Source organism: Semicossyphus pulcher, unplaced genomic scaffold (assembly GCF_022749685.1).
Source record: "Semicossyphus pulcher isolate SPU_LCO1_2020_fin unplaced genomic scaffold, fSemPul1.0.p SCAF_6, whole genome shotgun sequence".
Classification (NCBI taxonomy): Eukaryota; Metazoa; Chordata; class Actinopteri; order Labriformes; family Labridae; genus Semicossyphus; species Semicossyphus pulcher.
In genome coordinates this window covers 1,955,202-1,977,291 of record NW_027211737.1, presented here as the reverse complement: position 1 = coordinate 1,977,291, position 22,090 = coordinate 1,955,202, and the positions used below count along the sequence as shown (strand labels likewise).

The window sequence follows — 22,090 nt, the reverse complement described above, 5'->3', positions numbered from 1 at the left end:
TGGATGACTACAGATACAACTTCAACAATAAGTGAAAATCCAAAGAAAAAGAAACAAAGTCGCGCTCAGATGAAGGCAAACAGTCTAAAAAGGAAAGCGACCGTCAGCCAGGAAAATCAAGAGTTACAACCGTGACAAAGGGAGCCAATGGTGGATGACTGTTATGTGGGACGTATGTGCCTGCAATATCTTTTTATTGCCATTAGGTGCCGCCAAATAGAACGTAACTGAGAACTTTGAGATTCTACAGTTATTGCCTGTGATCATGTTAACAGCTTGACATTTTAAAAACTTTTTTTACAGGCCTGGGGTGTAGTATTAAAAAAAGGCAGCAACATCTATTGTGGAAAAACACACAATAAAAAAGTCTAACTGCAATTGCTTTTCGTCAAAACAAAATAAAATTAGTCATTTATTCATTTAGTTTGATTTTTGCATGGGCAACATGAGACTACCATGTGAATAAGGGCACTTGAATGTGGAAATCCTGCTTGAAGTAACAGAGATTTGTCAATTGAATCAATGTGTTTTCATTTACAAAAATAAAGACCCTTCCATCAAAATGTATGGTACTGAATCATAACGCAAGTTAGGCATTATGATTTTCCAGACCTTTGCGGGAGAATTTCCTCTAACTGGACCTCTTTCAATTTTAACTGAATACCCCTGTTGTAGGTCAACCAGTCAATCTGCCATTTATATGCAAAAACTAGGGCTGTGCATGAGTTAGGATTTTGCAATTTAAACTCTGAGACCAGTTTATGTTTAAGTTACGTTTATAATCACAGCTTTTTTTCCTATGATAACAATATGATAAGTGGATGTCAAGGGATGTAAAGTTCCACAGAGGAAATTATTTGACTATGTGGTGTGCAAAATGTAAGCTTCTTAGCAGCTTTCTTACTCACCTTTACCACCCTCTGTTGTGCCAGTGTGGCCCGAGAAATACAATTTCCATGGACTACTTGTACTGTTAAGATGTTGCATGAATACTGTTATTTAGTATTTGTATCGATCATTTGACCGTTGTCTGGTTACCTTGTATAAATAAGACATTTTAAACAAAACTCCTGGTTCAATTCACAGCAAAGTTTACAACTAAACCTTTCCTAATTCCAACCGTGTAATTAATAGAGTGAAAATGTATGTTAGAGTTCCAGCAAAGGTATTATGGTAATAGTCATCTGATGTAATTAAAGAAGAAAAACCAACATGGAAGTAGGTGTTAAAGAGTTAAAACACATTGGAATAACACAAAATTGTACATCTTCCAATTGTTGGATCACATGCTTGACCTAACAAGCTACTAAACATTAAAACCATTTATATCCAATATCAGCATATTCCACAAAGCTTTCGTTTGTCTGAGCAACTGCTGTTGAATATTATTCATACATGCGGAAGCTTGCAGCCAAATGACCACATTTTAATCATGGCATTCCATAAAATTGAAAGCACTCAAGTTAACACTGGATTTTCTGTCAGTGCCTGGGCTGGAAGTTTCCTCTGCTTTAGGTAACCACAGCAGAGCACGACGGTTACTTAACTTTCCATCTACGTGTCAGCCTACTCGAATTTCAGCCCAATAAAATGTGCGTTTATACAGGCTGTCAGTACAGAGCCAAGAGCTCCTGCCGTTTGATAATCCTTACTTTGCTCATGTGCTGAGTCTTCTCTGTAGCTAAACTAAGCTTTATTTAGAGTCATTGCGAGAATGCTGGATTTTGATTTAAATGTCAAATCAATGTTAAAGAGAAGGATTCATGGTTCTCTGTAATGTGTGTGTGCAGTAGAGCAGGGGTTCCCAACTCCTGGTCCGCGGACAGGTACTGGGCTGCAAAACCCAACTATGTCTGTGACATTCCAAACATACACGGATCAGAACCATCGCATGGGCTGTGTGAAGTGTGCAACCGCACAGGGCCTCGCGCCTCTTCTGACACTTCAAAATTAGCCCAATTCAGCTGGAAAAAGCGCGGACGTGGCAACCCTGGCTTCGCATCCCATGAGACTTTGATCATGAAGCCTGATGCCCCTCTAAAGCTCTGTGTTTATCAGTGAAATATATGGACTACACAGCATACGGGCATATGACAGCCTGTGGAGACGAAGTTTATACTTTAACTGTTTGCAAAATATGGACTGATCGCAACGTTATTGATTCAGGTATGAGCACCAAAACACACACAGGTCTGCGTCATATCTGCTCCTCCTAACATCTGTCTCCTCCCTGCGCGGCATGATAACTCTGATAAACTATGCGTGGATCACCTCCGGCTCATCTCAGTCACAGCGTGTGAAGACGTATTTTATGCTTTATAAAGGGTTTTCACGGAAATACGGGACCGATCAAAACCCTATTAAGTCAGGGGCAGAGCCTGAGAAACACACACAGATCGGTATCCTCGCTGCGCTGCATGATTATAAACTGCTCCCCACTGGATCACATTATACATTCAGATAAACAGCTAGGATCACACTATGGATCATCCGTCTCTGACCTGCGCTGTCCCTCTCATCGGCTCGTCCCGATTTAAAAACTTAGATGTCCAGTAAATATTACTGAATTTCAAAGACAATGGCCCATGGTTGCAATTGATGATTTCTCTTTCTTTCTAATTTTGCAGTCTACAAGGCAAAGCTGAGCCTCAGTATTACTGTAACTGTTATTCAAGTATTCATATTATACTAAACATACTGTACATTTTGTGCCATACAACACCATTTTACATCCAATATGCCTGCTATCTTTACTGCTGTAATATTAATTATTACATTATTATTATAGATATATTATTATTATTATTATTGTTACTATTATACTACTGTACTATATGCTATACTACTGCAATTATACCTTTATATTACTTTTTTAGTACTCACTTAATATTCCCAACCATACTACTTAATATACATATACATACTGTAATATACCATACTTTACTTATTGCCACTTTTATAATGCACCTTATATTGTTCCATATTGTATACCTTCTTCCTCATATCATACCGTCTTATCCCATCATGCTAAAATATTGCTGCTATTACCCATACCATGTCACTTCATCCCGTAGCTTCCACTTTAACTTGTCACTTACTCCTACTTGTGTAACAGCTGTATATACCTCTTATTTTATTGTATTTATTTAATCTATTCTTTCTTTAATACTGTATTTACTTACTTACTATTTTGTCTTTGTGCTACTGCAACACCCAAATTTCCCCTCTGGGGATCAATAAAGAGTTATCTTATCTTCTTAACCCTTATGCTTCAGTAACAAAAAGTTCCTCTGAGACTGTTAGAGGACAAAAATGTCCACGTCTAAAAACTTCCATAAAATTAATATATATCAATATTTTTTTCCACTTTCTCTGATTGAAATAATTTCACTAGCTTCAGTCCTGTTCATAAATACAAAAAAGTATTAATTTTCAGAACATTAACCCCTTAAATGCCAATTTTAGAACATAAAGTCACTTATGTTTTAAAAGAAAACACAAAAAATTACATATTTTCAGGGTCCAAAATTACCACCCGCCACTCGCCAAATGCAGGTAAAAATCTAATTTGGCGACAAAAATAAATGAGGTTGTGCGCCAGAGGTGGGTGCTCACATTACTACAAAACAAACTTGAAGTTGTTGACTAAGTTTTGTTTTTTGAGTTTACACTTTTCACTCGTCGCACCTAAAATGTAGCAGAGCAGCTGTTAGAAACGTGAACTAGTCGTTGGCGGACCCTGGGCGTCCTCTGTTACACAAATGCGTCCTTTGGACAGTCACACAGCCACCCCGGCGACTCCGGCAGGGAACTGACGCTACATTAGTAGCTTGCACCGGTTAATGGGGACTTGCTAGCTACAGCAGCTAATTATTGAGTTTCCATGGTGTGGAGACGTATTTCCAATTCACTTAGCCTCGCCATCACTGCATCTAAACTACAGTATTAACCTGTACCACTGTCACTACAGGAGGCAGAGGAGAAGTTTAACACCTGAGACACCTAGCAGGAGACAGCAGAGGCTAACAGCTGAGCTACAGTACGGTCACCAGCGGAACTGAAGAGCTTGTAAATGACAGTCGGATGAGCGATGAGGGAGAGAGCTGAGTGCCTGATCAGAACTACTGCAAGTTTCATTGTGCAGTGGATTAATGAGCTGCACTAATGAAAAGCTTATTTTGTTGCAATGATGAAATAAGTACTCAAGAAAAAAAAGAATATCTGAGTGTATACATACTCATTACAACAGAAGCCCTGGAATAAGATAAGATAAACCTTTATTAATTCTGAAGGGAATTACAATGCAAGATAGCTCCAAAAAATACAGTAAAATAATAATAATACAAAATCAATAAAAGCTTTAGCAACAGTGAAAATGAGAAGTTATTGTACTGTAAGAATATTTTGATCCTTAAGGTAGCCTACTCATTGTGCAGGATGGCCTATTTCAGAATAATATGTTTAATATCAGTGGATTATTATTAAAGCCTTACTGCGTAGGCCTACACTGGCTGTGGGGCGGCTGTGGCTCAGTATTTGGTCGTCTTTCAATCGGAAGGTCGGAGGTTCGATCCCAAGCTCCCTCAGGCTACATGTCGAAGTGTCCTTGGGCAAGACACTGAACCCCAAATTGCTCCCGGTGGCATAGCCAACGGGTATGAATGTGTTATCTGATTGACAGTTGGGCACTTTACGTAGCAGCGAATGTGTATGTGTGAATGTGTGTGTGAATGGGTGAATGTGACATGTAGTGTAAAAGCTTTGAGTGGTCGCAAAGACTAGAAAAGCGCTATATAAGTACAGTCCATTTACCATGTCCATTTACACTACTTTTTATACGTGGAGCTGTTTTTAACTATATTTTTCTTAAAATTCAGTGGATTAAAAGTATAGATAGATTATTAGTTCAGTACTAAAGTAAATGTCTTAGTTTATTTCTACCACTGTTTATTATTGACATTATATCTAAGAGTTTTTTTAGCCGGTTAAAAAATATTTTGTCCGGTAAAAATTTTTTTTCAAAAAGTTTCTTTTGGACTCTGCATATCCTTGTTTTGTTTTTTACAGTGTACGATTAAAAAGACACATGTTACCTTAAGGACAAAAATGTCCACCTCAAAGAAACTGCCATAAAATTAACATATATTAATATTTTTTTCCACTTTCACTGAATGAAATCTTTCCACTAGCTTCACCCCTGTTCATTAATACCAAAAAGTTATACATTTTCAGAACTTCAATCCTTTAAATTCCAGGTTTTTGATGATGCCTCAAATAAAAAAACCCCACACAAAATAGAAATATAGTCAATCTACTAAAATCAAACACTAAAGTAGTTTTTCTATGACAACAGTATTTATTTTGTGAATAATTAGGAACAACATGTAAATGGTTTAAATGATTTTCATTTTTTGTAGTTTTAAAAGAAAGAATATGGCCTCTATTTAAAGTGATTTATTGCATATAAGCCTCCAAAACGTTTACACTATTGAGTAAACTGAACATCAAGTACATTATGTGTGTGTGTGTGTGAGTGTGTGTGAGAGGAAGAGAGTGTGTGTGGGAGCAAGTGTGTGTGTCTGTGTGTGTTGCTGTGTTTGTGCTTGAGTGAAATTGAATTTGGTTTAGTTCATGGGCAACAGGAGCTGTAGAATATGTTCTTTCAATATAAACTTGACACATCTGTGTGTTTGTGTTTTAAAGTCGCTGCATTGGCTCCCCGTGTGTTTCAGGATCGATTTTAAGGTTATTTTATTAGTTTGTAAGTGTCTTAATGGTCTTGCGCCATCTTATCTATCTGACCTGCTTTTATCATATCAACCCTCGCGGACCCTGAGGCCCTCCGGCACCGGCCTTTTAGTCATTCCTAAAATTAGAACAAAAACCCACGGTGAGGCAGCATTCAGTTACTGTGGCCCACACTTGTGGAACAGCCTGCCGGAGAGCATCAGGACCGCAGAGACTGTTGATGTTTTTAAAAAGAAGCTCAAGACTCACATTTTCAACTTGGCTTTTAACTGATTTATCCTGTTCTTTTACTATTTTATTCTATTTTTAATATCTAATATTTTTATTGATTTATTCTTAATTCTTTTTGCACTTTATTGCTTTTATCTTATTTTTTCTATTTTTATCATTTTATTTCTTACATTTATCTCAGCTTATTGTCTTTTAGCCTTTTACTTTTTAGCTCCAGTGTTTCTTCATGGGAGCCCTCCACACTGGGAGTTGTGTCTGGTCTGCCCGCGGGGACGTCGTCCTGGAGATCCCTCAGGCCCGGAGGACCGGGTAAGCTCTGCACCTTGTGCGGAGTCTATCCCGGTCTTTCCGGGTAGGGGTGGTCTCTGTGGGTGGCACTCCCTGCGGGCGTAGACTGTGACCCCTCCCGATGCGGATGGCTCCCATAGGTGGCGTTTTCCTCACCTGTTCCTCAGTGTCCTGCCATGTCTCTTTAACATGTTTTATCCTGAGTGCGTGCGTGTGTGTGGGTGGGTGTATGTGTGTGAGTGTGTATGTGCATACATGTACATGTGTGTCTGTCTGTGTGTGTGATAAAGTGTATGTGTGCCTCTGCGGTTGGGTCGGGATGGGCAAGTTTCCAGTATTTGTATTATTGTGATATGTTTTTAATTCTAGTGATATTATTTTAATTTTTCTGTGAAGCACTTTGTGTTGCATTCTTTTTGCATGAAAGGTGCTATATAAATAAAGTTTGATTGATTGATTGATTGATTGTGTGTGTGTGTGTGTGTGTGTGTGTTTGTGTGATATAGAATTAAAGTGCATGTGATTGCATTACACATTTGATCTACATAGATAAAAGGTTGACATTTATCAAGTTCAAAGCACTTACATTATTCATTCTTATGTTGTGTGACACTTATGTTATAGTCCCATACACATCCACACATGCACTGCTTCAAGAGAATAAAAAACATCAGGTAACTTGCAAAGATGCCGCTGCAGGGAAATCCACATACACTTTTGATATATTTTGAGACCATCAATTTGTTTATGAAGCTTCAATCGCAGCTAAAAATATAAGTATATGGAGCTTTGGGGACCGGTCATTTCACAACTGCCAAAGTGGAGGAACAATTCACACTGCAAGAAGCTCCGGCAGCACACAGCCTTTGCTGTGAAGCTGGTGGCACTGCTTCAAGAAGGAAGCAATGGCACCAGCAAGAGGAGGAGCCTGTGATCAATAATGTGATCAATAATCTCATTCACACACACACACACACACACACAGGTGCATTCACAATGATGCACACACCCCAACACACACAAACGGACACAAATGTGCAATTACATCTTCACTGCTCTATTTTCTATACTGTAACTCGTATATAGAAATCTGCTGCATCTAGGAGGTGTAATATATTATATTTTTGGCTGACCGCCGGGGTCAACCCTACACAGGGGTCTGTATGTGACTGACTGACTGACTGACTGACTGAGTAACTGACTGACTTACTGAGTGAGTGAGTGAGTGATGGTACTTTTTTACGCAATGGCGGATCAGGGAGCATATTGGACCTCCACTGACGCGACTCTGTCTACATGGCTCTGGATACTTTGTTTGGGGAGTAGGCGGGGCTGCTCCTCTGCTGCTCCTCCGCTTTCCTCACCTACAGAACGTCTGAAGCGCAAATAGCCAGAGGTAGTTTCGGGTCTTTGTTTTAAAGGTTTCCGTGGATTGGTCTTAACAGACAACGATCTTATTTACATAAGAAACGGGACCTTAATTAACACACAGCGAAAACAACCGTATGAGCTGAGACGAAGACAGGGAGAGTGAGCTAGGGGGAGAGAGGGAGAGATGTTACTTCTGCAATATGATGTTATTTATTCCTTTTTACTAACATATATACATATGGCCTGTGGGACACTAATGACTACGTTTTTATTTCAAAGAAAATTTAGCGGGAACCGCAATAAGGAGCCTGTGGGTGACTTTATCGATCAAATAACTTCCTGGAAAAGTTACAGATAAAGTTAAAAAAAACAACAACGACAACAGGCCGGGAAACACAAAACGAGGGGAGTCAGGATTCCAGATCGCGCTTTTACTTTGAAAAAGCATACCGGAAGTGTTGACCTACTTAACTCTCCATGCCTGTAACTTTTACTGCAGGAAGATATGTTAATATTGCTGTCAGAGATTGATAGAACTCATCACAATTCATTTTCACCATGTATTTTGGCTAAGAACCGTGTGCGGCTCTCAGTAAAAATAGGCGAGCCTCCTATTCTCTACATCGCGCAAGATGCACGTGTTATGCCAGCTGTGTCAAGACTCTAATCTGTTTTCATTTTTCATGCATTTCAAATGAAAATGAACACGTCCAGCAGCCGTCACACACACGCCACACTTCCAGTGTTGCCCACAAAAGCGCAAATTAACCTGATGCAGTCAGCCACATACATAGTTATTTAGTTTGAAGACTTGGGCATGCACGTGCATCTGCATGTGTGTTTTTGTGAGTGGCTGGGTGGGTGTAACTTTGTGTATGTGTGTAAGAGAGAGAGAAAGGGACAGAGACAAGGAGATGAAAATTCTGACCTGCAGAAGTCTATAATAAAATGTCTATTACTCAAGCTGATAGAAATACACACACATGTGCGCATACATACAAATTAGTTTCACCATACACACATATACCACTCTTTGACATCCATATCAACACAGAGACCATTTGAGTTGCTTAAATTTGGTAAACTGGCCTTCAGGAACCTGAACAATGCACATAATGGTAACTAGGAAATAGCATGTATTTGCCCCATAGGGGGAAAAAATGGTGGAAAATAGTAAAAATGAAAATAGATTGGAAGCCTATAATACCAGAATGCATGATTTTATGCTGTAATGGCAATAGGATCAAAAATGTATGTTAAAATGGAAGTAGATGGGGACATTTTATCCTTAAGGTGATGAGTGTCACTGATTACACAGAGTGCTATAGGCATGTTATAACAAATTAAGTTAAAATTCCAAAATGCTTATAAAAATGCACACCTCTGCCAAATGTCATGCCATAGGGATAAAAATTTAAAAAATAGCATAAAAAATAAAAGTGACCGTGGACAACAATGTCCCTAGTGAGGCATAAGGGTTAAGTGTTACTCTAGTCATTTTCTCAGAGCTAACAAGGCTCTTAATATAGCCTGATGATAATTCTCTGTTGATTAAAAAAAACAAAAAACAGGTAACTGTTTGTTGATACCTAGCTGGAGCCCTCAAAGATTTCATTAATCTCCTTTTCTTCTCCATCTGTCCAGGATGTTTGCTCGTCGAAGGAAGCCCATATACTGGGACTACGCTGTGAACTGCACTGGTAATGAAGCCCATTTGTCCAGCTGTAAACTGGCTCAGGATACATCAACAAAGTACAATGGGACATGTGCTGGAGGACTGCCTGTGGTGGTGAGCTGCGTGCCCGGCAGAGCCTTTGCCCCAACACCCATGACAGGATTCAGGAAGGCCTTCCGACAGGAGGTAAAGTCCCCATTAAAATGTCTCTGATTGTACCTTTTTTAGTTAATTACTGGGTCATTTATGACCTTTAACCAAACAAACTGTAAAAAATTATATTTAACAAACCTTTATTAATCACAATAATACATGTCTGTTATTATCGTCATAAATATTCTGACTCTAAAATACACACAACCGACAACCGGTGTAGTTCACCTGTGCATACAGTTGGGGTCAAAATTATTTGCCCCCCTATGAAATTTTAGGTTTTTTTCAAAAATGTCCCAAGTGCTGTTAAACAGATTAATGGATTTTTAACACAGCTTTTATTTTGGATGCTTACATTAATTTACTTTGCACACAGAAACAAAATTATTTCACAAAAACCAAAAACTACCAGGGTCAAAATTATTAGCCCCCCTGATGCTAATCGTCAATTTTGTATCCTTTTTGCTGGATAAGAGCGTGCAGCTGTTTGCTGTAGTTTGTAACAAGTCTCTGACACATCTCCTGAGGAATCCCAGCCCATTCTTCTTTGGCAAATCTCTCAAGCTCCTCCAGATTTGATGGTCTTCTAGCATGGACCCTGGTCTTCAGTTCACCCCACAGATTTTCAATGGGATTCAAGTCAGGGCTTTGTGCAGGCCCGTCTATAACGTTCACTTTGGTTTTCTGGAGGTAGTTCTTCACCAGGAGCGCCGTGTGTTTTGGGTCGTTGTCATGTTGGAAGACAAAGCGACGACCCAGTCCCAGTTTTGCTGCTGACTGCTTGTGGTTTTCTTTCAAAATCTTCACATATCCTTCTTTCTTCATGATTCCTTCAACCTTGACGAGATTCCCAGTTCCAGACGCACTGAAGCATCCCCACAGCATGATACTCCCACCACCGTGTTATACTGTGGGGACGGTGTTTTTGGGGTTATACGCCTCTCTCTTCTTTCTCCAAACATAAGCAACGTCTCTACGGCCAAAGAGCTCTAGTTTGGTCTCATCTGACCAAAGAACACACCTCCAGTGTGCATAATCTTTCTGCAGATTGTCCTTAGCATACTTCAGTCTGGCTTGAAGGTGTCTCTTCTGTAGAAGTGGAGGTTTTCTTGGCCTGTATCCTCGCAGTCCATTTCTGTGCAGGGCTCTAGTGACTGTCTTGTTTGACACTACAATTCCTGACTTGGCTCAGTCATTAACTAGTGTTTTGGTAGTTGTTCTAGGGTCTTTAGACACATCTCTCACTAGTTTTCTTTCCAGAGTCTTTGAAATCTTTCGCTTCCTACCTCTGCCAGACTTGTTCTGTACTGTGTGGCTCTCTTTGAATTTCTTGATGATACTTCTCACTTCACTTCTTGACACTTGGAAACGCTGTGATAACTTCTGTATATCCTTTTCCTGCTTTGCAGGAAACAACTTAAGCATCAATAATTCTTTTTCTGAAGTCTAAACTGAGTTCTTTTGTTTTTGGCATGATGCTTTCTCAAGTGACAGCTCAAACCCTTAATGAGGTTTTTATACTGTGTCTAAAGTGTAGGACAACCCTCAGTTTTAACTTGATTGATTGATTACAAGCTGTGGGCATTACAAAGTTAATGCACATGATTGCACAACACTGGTTTGTGCTTTGTCTCAATAAAAAGGTCAGTTCTTAAGGGGGCTTATAATTTTGACCCTGGTAGTTTTTGTTTTTTGTGAAATAATTTTGTTTCTGTGTGCAACGTAAATTAATGTAAGCATCCAAAATGTTCCATCCATCTAGGATGTTTGGAAAAGCTGTATTAAAAAATCATTGATCTAATAAACAGCACTTGGGACATTTTTGAAAAAACTTAACATTTCATAGGGGGGCTAATCATTTTGACCTCAACTGTATAAGAGTTTCTTTTTTATATCTTAACTCTCAGAAGCTTATTTATAGTTTGTAATGCTTCTTTCAAAGTTATGCAACTCGCTTCAGATCACAGCTTTTCAGTTGCTCATGAAGCATTGATGGGTTTTAGACAGTATAAAGTTTTTTAAGTGATCAAGACATTCAGCTTTGATCGTGTTCCAGTCAGACCTAACTGTATTTAGTGGTACTGTACAGTGACGCCTCATTATAGCATGTGTAATTTGGTCTTAGCTCTTTTTTTCTACTTTAGAGGTTTGGTAGATTATTCATTAATAGTTATGTGTTAGCTATGTTTGCTTGTCGTAGTGCAAAAATCATATAAAGAAATTGCTGATGCTGACAATTAACAAGACATTAACATTAACATTAATGCAAATATGCTGAATACAACATTGAGTATGATATCAGAGTCACTGGTTCGTCCATGAAGTCGAATGGTAAAGAAGCTGATACAGGAAAAAGCTGCACTGGTTCAGCTCAGTTCAGTGACTCTAATGTAGTAAGAATGGGATAAAATGTTTGGTTAAACACTGAGCCAACACTTAATTTATGTGCCCAGTGTCACTTTGTAAAGTGCAACTGTTTCTGCTTTGGAAATTTCCATCGAAATGAATTATTACCTTGTGGCTTCAAAGATGACATGATGTTGGAAGTTCTTGGGTCAGGGAAAGGAAAAACATGGATATCAGAAAGTAACGCTGGTGTTGGCTAACTTTTATTCAGGGTTTATACAGGGTGCTCTTTAAAAAGTGTGGGTCATGGTTTGGGTAAGGAATCTTATTATAATATAAGAGAGGTTGATATTTTATACAGTATTATGTTTCCAACTCTGAGGTAATATTTTGAAGGTCTTAACTTGTTGTAGTCCCTATCCAAAGCATCATGAATGGGCAAATGAGCCAAAATAGACCAAAGCTTTTCTTCATACCAGGCGCTAAACATAGTTTCTATGAGAATTACTACCACCAAAATCTGGTGGAAAGCCTGAAGCCAGATGAGTGGGGGCAATTATGGTAACCAATTAATCCATGATTTCTGAAAGCCTGTTTAGTAGTCGCATGTGGGTACAACTTGTTGTGTCAACTTTTGGTTATAGAGATATATGTGCAAAATGAACACATGGATATGCATAACTGCATGAGGCTTCAACAGATTCATATTATTTTGATTTTTTTGTCTTTTGTCTTTTTGAAGTCTTTTTTTGACTCCTCCGGTGGTGTTCTCTCCAGAATCTGACCTTTGACCTTGCCAGGGGGAAAAGAAAGCATTTTTCTCACTCACAACTTGGCAACTTAAAAGTTGTTGTTTTTTTTACTTAAAAGTTTCAGAGGTCACTAAGTCTTTAGTCTGTAAACAACCACACAAACTCTCAAACCCTGCAGGAAATGCTGCCAACATATTCAATACCTCTGAGCTGAAAATATTGGAACATGAATTACTCTCTCTGTGTTTTGAGTGTACATGCTCTGTGTCATGTTCCACAGCTAAGTGTAGAGAGGAAATTCTTACAATAAATGATGGTTAAGAAGCATAAAAATAGTCGAACTATACTGAATTAGGATTAAAAACAATAAGAGAGAGATTTAAGTGTGCAAAGGTCAGGACAGAGTTGTTGCTAGCAGGGAGCAAAGACATGGTAGTAATTTGGTTCCAAATCCAACGAGAGGGAGGAAATGGAACCTAAGACAAGCAATACAGGAAGCAAAGGCAGCTCTTAGGCATACAGCCTACATGTTGTAGGCAACATGCAGCAAGGCTGGAGGTCTTAGCTCTTTAGCGGTAGGAATTGAAAGTAGAGGACGACAGGTAAATTCAGGATGCAATCAGGAAAAGAGTGCAGCCATTCAGTTTGTCCGTGGGGAGAAATGTAAAGGAGGTAAGGGTTTTAGCAGGCAAGAGTCAGGCCACCTAAAGGGCGATAATGATTGGGAGATGCAGGTAGACTTGGGAGGAAAATAGTTTGCACTAACTTGAGGCCGGACATAGTGTTATGGTCTACGAGTCAGAGGAGAGTTTATTTTATAGAACTGACGGTGCCCTGGGAGGACACGCTTCACTAAACTGAAATATATACAGCGGAACAACATTCATGCTCAAATGACCACTTTTTGCTCCACGTCCACACAGCCTATATGCATGCGCTCTCTCTCTCTCTCTCTCTCTCTCCCTCTGAAGGAGTGTAGTTTTGTTCAAATATTAAACATATTAATATAAACTAATATCGTTGCCCGAATGTCTTTGGTTACGGTGGGGCATTTGTAATGAAAACACCTCATCCTCAAAGCGTGAGGTATCAAAGTTGGTAGTCGGTGTTACCGGTATTACACGGTGATCAGGCATCCACCGATTGCATAACTCCCCCTCTGCCCCCACCGTCCTTTTCCCTTTTTCGTGTGTATAGAAATAAAACCCATAGATTTCATGTTCACGTATCAGCGCAGCTCCTACATGAGTCCCCAGAAACCACAGATTGTGATTTGAGTAGGTCCCTGGGAAATTGAATGGGTTCTGAATATTTGATTTGTCGTTTCGTGAATGAGAACATTCTGTGTGTGTGTGTATGTGTGTGTGTGTGTGTGTGTGTGTGTGTGTGTGTGTGTGTGTGTGTGTGTGTCGCTGCTGTAAGGGGCTGCAAGTGTGACGGAGGGTGAAGTGTGACTAATGACTGAACCCTGCACCTTCTTGGGGGGTTGTATGCAGGTGTAGATGTGTAAGCTTGTTGTTTAGAGCGTATATTTGTTCAGACCCAAACATTCAAACAGAAATGCAGCCTTTAAATTTATAGCACAGCAAAAGTAAATTCAAAGACATACTATGCAGAGGTAGAAGGCTATTGGACTAATGATTGCATAAAGGATATACGGTAGGCTAATTAAAACTGTAAGGTGTGACCTCATTATGGTTTTCCAATAGTAATAGGCTACGTATGTATAATGAAACATTATAATATAATAATTTGTGAATAAACTTTCAGCTGAACTGAACATTTGATAAGTAATGCCCATTTACTGCACGGCAGCAGCACATAATAATAAACCAGCATTCTTACCTTGTGCTGTGTCTAGCTCTTTGGGAAGCTGTAGAGACTGTGTGTCAAGTTCTGATGATAGTCGGCTGTTTGCTGCATCAATTATTGTCTTCTCCCTGAATGCTGCTGTTTTCATTACACTCTGGCCGAATCTCCTGGGTTCAGACTGAACAGAATCTACAGCTTCATAAAACTCAGCTCTCCATTTGAGTTCACCTGTTGCCTGTGACAACGCTTCAGGGCCGACTGCTTGGCGATAGCGGACAGGTGTTCTGCTTACCCTTGGTTCAGTATCTGGCATCTTAAGACCATTCTGGGTGGCGCACACTTTGACCCCGTCTATCATTTCAGCCACCAAGTTGTCATCTCTCAGTACCCCTACTCTGACCTTGAGCAGGTTCACACACTCAATGGCACCAAGAGCACTTGACTGTTCTGCAGGCCCCTTGCCACAGTCTCACAGGGCTTGAAAGGTGCTTCACAGCAGAGGAGGCTGAAAAGAGTTCTGCACTTGAGTGCCTGTTTGTGCAGTCCTGATATTTTTGCCCTTTCATCCCCTCGTACACTCCTGTCGTCCTTCAAGCTTCCCAGTGTGGCCAGTACAGCAGCATACATTGAGCAACAGCGCTGAATTGCTTTGGTGCACACACACCATCTTGTTGAGCAAAGTCCTTAAATATTGACAATGTTGTCATCACAGCCAAAAAGTGATTTGAAGACCTGTTCGCATTTTGCCGATTCTTTGATAACACCTGCTTAACCCTTCACGCAGTTTAATCCCTCAGCTACTAGGCTCACCTCACGTGAATTAGAGTCTATTAAACATTTGTGGAATGTTGAGTGACCGAGGGGCTGGATGAGAGGCCATGTCACTTGGGGGGGTGGGGTGGGTTGGGGTCGGGGCCTTGTTGACGAGGCTGGCAGCAGAGGGGAAGAAACTGTTCCTGTGTTGGGAGGTTTTGGTCCTGATGGATCGCAGCCTGTTGCCATTCTGTATCATGTCAGACATCCAACTATTCCTCCTCATTAACCACTGTCTTTCTTTGGGTAAATTATAGGACCGTTCTAGCATCAGCTCATACACAGTCATGAGTTGCCTCACCCCTAAAAAGGATTTCCTTTCATCCCAGGAATGCTATGGTACAGAACAATATCTCCAGGACATTCCTTGCTGTTTGCTGGTCTTTGGCTGCAATATTAGAGAGCAGAGCGCTTATTGGCATTTTCTCTAACCTGGCAAGAGTGCAAATGACACAAGATAAGATAAGATCATCCTTGATTGATCCACAGGGGGGAAAATTTGGGTGTTACAGCAGTACCAAGACAAAGTAGCAAGTCAGTGAATACAGTATTAAAAAAAAAAGGAATAGATAGATAAATAAAAAATAAGAGGGATGCATGTAAAAATACAAATATACAACTTTAACTGTACATTTGTATGAATGGCCGATTTTTAATGCAAATTGAATTTTGCAGGGGCCTTACGCAAGTTGAAAAATCCTTTGTCAACGAAAAGCCTGACTTTACTCCCATGCTGTTGAGAAGCCACCAAACCAACAGCCTGGATACAGGCAAAACAGAAAGCGCTATCTTTCTCCATGTCATAGTGTAGCCGCCTCCATTTGTTAAACCACTGAAGCTGAAAAGAACGGGAAACATCCTCCAAAACGTCTACCTGGAAAAGTGTGGTCCCGTGGCTGGCAGCACAGAGTTGAAGACGTTGACGTGACTCCCACCACCGCCACCCTGGTCTGGTCAGCATTTGTGCAGGTAGGGTGGTGCAGGTGCTGCTAGCTTGGTCAACATTAGCTCCCATTGTGTGTTGTAAGCAGGGTGCTAACAATGTGTCAGAGTGACAGGTGTGGATGTAGAGCTGCTGCTGCTGCCACTTCTTTGAAGTTCGGTTGCTGAGTTTTCTGCATCAGATCTATTAGGCTTTTTAGCCTGGGATGGAATTCTGAAAATGCCAAGAGATCGGAAATTTGCTTTTGTGTTAGCGAAAATGGCAGATTCACTCTGATCAATTATGTGTTTCTTTTCTTACCAACAAAGTTATAAAATCTAATTATATTTAAAGATATAGTCTCGAAGATTTCAATTGTTGTGCTCTCGCCTCTGACTTGCGATAATTGGTAATTATGATTTTCCTTGCTTTCGTTTGTAAACTGTTTGACTTAATTTGAGCGTCAAATTTGTTTCTTTTTCTTTGGATTTTCTCAGCTCTGCCTACACTGTCCGACAGACCAACCACTGCTGGGTGATGGAAAACACGTCACTAACTGTGCCCCCGGTTTAAATCACGAACATAAGCCATTCCTTTGGTTACTGGCATTTATTTTGCACAACCATGATGTCAAACCATGAGAACTAGATAGATAAAATGAACAAAATGCTAATTAACTCAAAATTATGAAATGAACTACGGGATGCTGCAGCACCCTCTGCACCCCTAGTTCCCGTGGCCTTGGATGTGGGCCTAACTTGATGAAACACCAGTGAAGGGAGGTACCCACTTGATAACCCTGTTAATATGCTGGATCTCATTGCCCATCTAACTACAAGTTTGAGTTGCTCTCTCTTCTCTCCTCTCTTCCCTCATGAAAATGGGGGAGTAGGGGGAGGTACAGCGTACCTAGCCCGGCAGAGGTGGGCCCAGGAGTGCTAGCCCCAGACAGGGCACCTCACCCTGGCTTTGCCTTCCCTGTCTTCTTTCTAACACATCTCTCTCTACAAATGTATATATTTTTCTCTTGAGTGTTTAGTTCAAATGTGGGGGCCAGTAGAAGCCCTATGGTAGGGTAGGTAGTATCAGCGTTGTCAATACCTGGAGCTTGCATGAATGGAGCCTGGGTCAGTTGAAGTTGGCAATGCTGCTTGGGTTGCGGTGGTAGATTAGGTTAATTTAAGGGTTTCTTCACTGAGTGTTTATCCTTATCATTAGGGCACAGGTATCTTGTGTTTGATTCAAACTAGCCTTGAGGTATATGGGGGATATTTACAGCAGGGCTAAGGATGTTGTCTAAACCCAAAACGAGAAAATCGCATTAACACCTTGCTCTACAAACGTTAAAACCTAAACTCTGCTGCCTAAGATTTCCAAATTACCTGAATATGTGCTTTTGAAAGTACAACACTTTACAGTGATGTCTTTACAGTGTCTGCATTTCCTTCTTCAGCAACCATTGGTTCGTCTTCGTGGTGGGGCCATTGTAGGAGAGGGCAGAGTGGAGGTGTTGAAAAATGGAGAATGGGGCACCATTTGTGATGACAACTGGAGCCTGCTGTCTGCCACCGTGGTTTGCCGAGAGCTGGGCTTTGGTACTGCAATAGAAGCCCTGTCTGGAGGTCGCCTTGGACAAGGTATATTGGTTTTACATTAAAGTCTGCTGACTCTTTTCTCAGCTGCACATAGTGCAGTCGAGGGTTGAGGGGGGGCCTGGAAATTTTTCTTTCTCCAAGGGGGGGCTTGACAGAAAAAGTTTGAGAACCACTGAAGTAGCTTAACATAATGACATAATGAATCTGGTTTTACAATTTTATGTCTATATCTTGTTTGTTGACTTTGTACATAAAAGAAGGTATAAAAATGTAAAGTTGAAATTTTCGAGTAGGATGTGACAGGACTCCTTGTGTTAGAAAGCTTTTTTTTTTTTTAAGCGATTATAGTCTATTATATATTATATAGTATGAGGTCTGAAATAAAAATCTTTTTTCCCCGCTCAGTTTCTTTGAAAGGCAGAATATCTTCTGTCTTTATTTTTCAGGTATGGGCCCTGTGCATATGAATGAAGTGGAGTGCACTGGATTTGAAAAGTCTATCACTGAGTGTTTCTTCAACAAGGAGGCACTTGGTTGCAGCCATGAGGAGGACGCAGCCGTCAGATGTAACGTCCCTGCTATGGGCTTTCAGGAGTCGGTGAGCCTCTGCTTAGTTTTAAACACAAGAGCAATGTAGTCACTTAGAAACCATTAAAATGCAATAATAACCCATTTGTTTGGGAAACAGCTACTGCATTTCCTTGTCCATCCCAATCTTAACTTTTTAATGTGATGGATATGAAGCTGGAGATAGTTGCACATTTATATCTGTCTGCAGACCACCAACTGTAAACTTATGTTCATACATTTTGCACACTATATATGGATATCTGTATCAAAACAAGAAAAATTGCATTTCCTTGCAGAAAATGTGTGGGAATGCTGAGAGCTGGAGGCTGAAATACAATTGCTAAACGCTGCTGAAAATGCAAGACACTGTTGAAAATGCAGAAATGTGGCAGAATGTGAGGAAAATTAAGCTCAAAGTGAGGAAGAAGAAGCAGAAGGTGTGGAAGATGAAGCTGAAGGTGAGGAAGATTAAGCTGAAAGAGAGGGAAATGAAGCTAAAAGAGAGGAAGAAGTAGGGAAAAGAGAGAAAGGAAGAAAGAAAGAGAGACAGATGGTAAATGGTAACTGGACTGTACTTATATAGCGCTTTTCTAGTCTTTGCGACCACTCAAAGCTGCTTTTACACTACATATCACATTCACCCATTCACACACTGATGGCAGAGGCTGCTACGTAAAGTGCCCAACTGTCAATCAGATAGCACATTCATACCCTTTGGCTATGCCAAAGCAAAGCAATTTGGGGTTCAGTGTCTTGCCCAAGGACACTTTGACATGTAGCCTGAGGGAGCTAGGGATTGAACCTCCAACCTTGTGATTGAAAGACAACGACTCTACCACTGAGCCACAGCCGCCCCGAGAGGGAGAGAGAGATAGACAGAAAGAGAGAGACAGGGAGAGAAAGATACAGAAAGTTATAGGAAGAGCAAGAAAGAGAGAGAGACAGTGAGAGAAAGGGAGACAAAAAGAGACAGAAAGATATAGGGAAAGAAAGAGAGATACAGAAAGAAAGAGAGAGACAGACAGCTGGAGTGAGATAGAAGCAGTCAGCAGTCAAACAGCCTAGGCAGCTAAAACAGTAGATTTAGTACGAGTATCAGCAAAAGAATGATACTATGGGCATGTAGAGAGTCTGCTGAACGTTTAGATGTGTTTTTTATGTCTGTGATGCTAGAAATGTGGATCCCACAGCGTAATACAAAAGTGGTTTGCCCAGGGAAGTTGAAGTCAGTTTAACATTATGGTAGATAGAGGGTAATTCAGTGCTCCTGTTGCTTTGAAGCTCATTGTGCCAAAAGTGTTACTTCAAAAATGAAGTCTGTGAGTAAACGTATGCTGAGGCAGTAGCATTTCAAAGTTGTGTGAGTTGAAGCGAAGTTGAATATTTTTCCCATCTGTTGTAAAAAGAAATATAGGAAAAGCTGAATATTTTAAAAAGTATAAAGAGTGGAAATGTAAAAAGTAGAAGCACTCCTGCAGAACAAGCTGAACAGTTTGATAATTGAACACATTCTGTCACATAAAGTATGTAGGAGGAGTAGCAAAGTGAAAAACGTACAGAATAATAATATTAATAATAATAATAATAAATAAAGAACAGGATAACAATAGTGTGAATGCTGAATCAGCATTCACACTAACTATAAATAAAGCTGAATATTGAACTTCAACTGTAATAGTTTTACAGTTTCCTACTGCATTCTCAGCATACTTTGCTTTGGCTACTTTGCACTTCCCCTTTTTTGGTTCTAACTTTAAAGTTTTAAAAACCCTAATATCACCTGTAGCATAACATTTGATAGCTCTCTTATCATGTAAACTGTTGTCTTGTTACAAGAGTATCTTAATTTTAAATTTATAAAATATTACATTACATGTTTAACATTCCCATATACATTTGGGAAAGTTAATAAAAGATAAAGATTAATGCACCAAATGTGAAACATAATTTATTCATGTGAAAGGAAAGTGTGAATATAGTCTTTAAAGAAGTGCCTCTCTTATGGTTTTTATGCCTATAGCTGCGTCTAAGTGGAGGCCGGAACCCCTTTGAGGGCCGTGTGGAGGTGCTGGTGCAAAGGAACGGTTCTCTGGTGTGGGGGACAGTATGCAGTGAAGGCTGGGGAACCATGGAGGCCATGGTGGTCTGCAGACAGCTTGGCCTGGGTTTCGCCAGCAATGCTTTCCAGGTACGAGTCATAGCAGCATTGGTTAAGAAATTAGTCTGTTTTGTTTGTTGTTAACGTAACAGGTTTTTTTTTACAACCATTAAACAAATCCAGCAAAAGGTATAGGCCTAAGATATGTTCTTGCATTATCAAGCCAGCAAGGAATTATTATTCTGTGCACAAGGTAATCGCATATTTGACGGCTTTAACATGCCCCAAAACTCACCATTTCAAACCAGCGGTCTTCTCTGGCCAGGATGTAAATCTTGCTGTCTTCAAAGGACTGTCCTTTGTCCTTTAAATGTAGGTGGACAGCTGAGTCCTGACCTGAGCAGCTGGCTCTCCTATGCTGGGCCATGCGTTTGTGGAGGGGTTGTTTTGTTTCCCCGATGTACAGGTCCCCGCATTCCTGGAGGGACCTGTAAACAGCAAGGTTCACATCCTGGCCAGAGAAGACCGCTGGTTTGAAAGAGGTGTCAAGGAAGCCATCTATGTTAAGCTGGAAAAACCATCCCTTGAAAGAGGTGGTGTCTTAGGCCACCACCTATCAACCACTCACAATGCAGTGTTAAGGTAAGGTAAGAGATCATGAGCCTGGAGGGATAGCTCAGGGCTTGTGCCCTTTTCTATCCATAGTAGGTGGTCATGGCTTATCTGGTTTTAAGAGGGGCGGAAGGAACCAAGGGGCTCTTGAGGTGTGTTGCAGTGTTGAATTCTCTGCCTAAACAGCTGAGATCACACTCAGTATCATGTGAGCCTAACGACCCATCAACACCAGAGGGTGCTAACAACTCGCAGTGATACTTGGTCAACAGCTCAATTTAACGACTCACCCTTAATTACACATCTATTAGCATACTAATGACCTACAGAGGCTTATATTTCTAGCTCCGTCCACCAGTTTAGAACAGGAGAAGCCATTCGGATGAGAGGTGAAACGTCTTCAAGAACTTCAACCAAGTCCAGTTGCCTTTTGGATAAAGCCAACAATTACCATGACCAGGATGACTGAAAACCTTCACAGACATCTAGTTTAAAGAGAGAAAATGGTTTGACTACAAGTAATGACTAAAATGTAATGACTTTTCATGAACTAAAACTGGACTAAAATGTTTTGAGTTGTCGTAGACTAAAACAATAAAGGCTGAAAATGACTAAAATGTGACTAAAACTAATAAGAAAGAAGAAAATAATGACCCACAATTCCTTGCGACGACAACATTGAAAGTGACGCACCTCTCAGCGGTCATGAAAACACGCAATCAACATGACAGGAAATAGTTGATAGTAGACTTGAATGTCTGCATGACTGGATTAAACAGTTATTTTCAGACTTATTTACTTTACTTATTTTCATAAAACGTATGATTAATTTGGATAAATACCTTTGGTAAGAAAAATAATCATCTGTGATGGTGGAGTGTTAGTTTTGTGTGATTCACACATTACAAGCTCAAAGTAGGACAGAACAAGTGTAGACTTCAGGAATATAAAAACAAACAAGGTAAAAGACGATATAAGATAGAATTAGATCGTATTGCAAATAAGAGAAACAACTAAACAGAATACCATTTTGCAACATAAATACAGTAAAATAAGTGATAAAAAACATTCATAAAATCGTTAATGTAATAATTCTTCATCTTA

The 22,090-nt window shown here is 40.1% G+C and overlaps 1 protein-coding gene across 2 annotated transcripts in view; it reads left to right on the top strand.

The window, feature by feature from the left end:
* Positions 1-22,090, top strand: part of loxl2b (lysyl oxidase-like 2b) — a 68,778-nt gene that overhangs the window by 22,682 nt on the left and 24,006 nt on the right. For both annotated transcript variants that reach the window (XM_069682604.1, XM_069682603.1), the window contains 4 exons: positions 9,283-9,499; positions 17,565-17,748; positions 18,153-18,304; positions 20,297-20,464. In XM_069682604.1, coding sequence (XP_069538705.1) covers positions 9,283-9,499; positions 17,565-17,748; positions 18,153-18,304; positions 20,297-20,464 — 721 coding nt within the window. The remainder of the gene's footprint in view (positions 1-9,282; positions 9,500-17,564; positions 17,749-18,152; positions 18,305-20,296; positions 20,465-22,090) is intronic.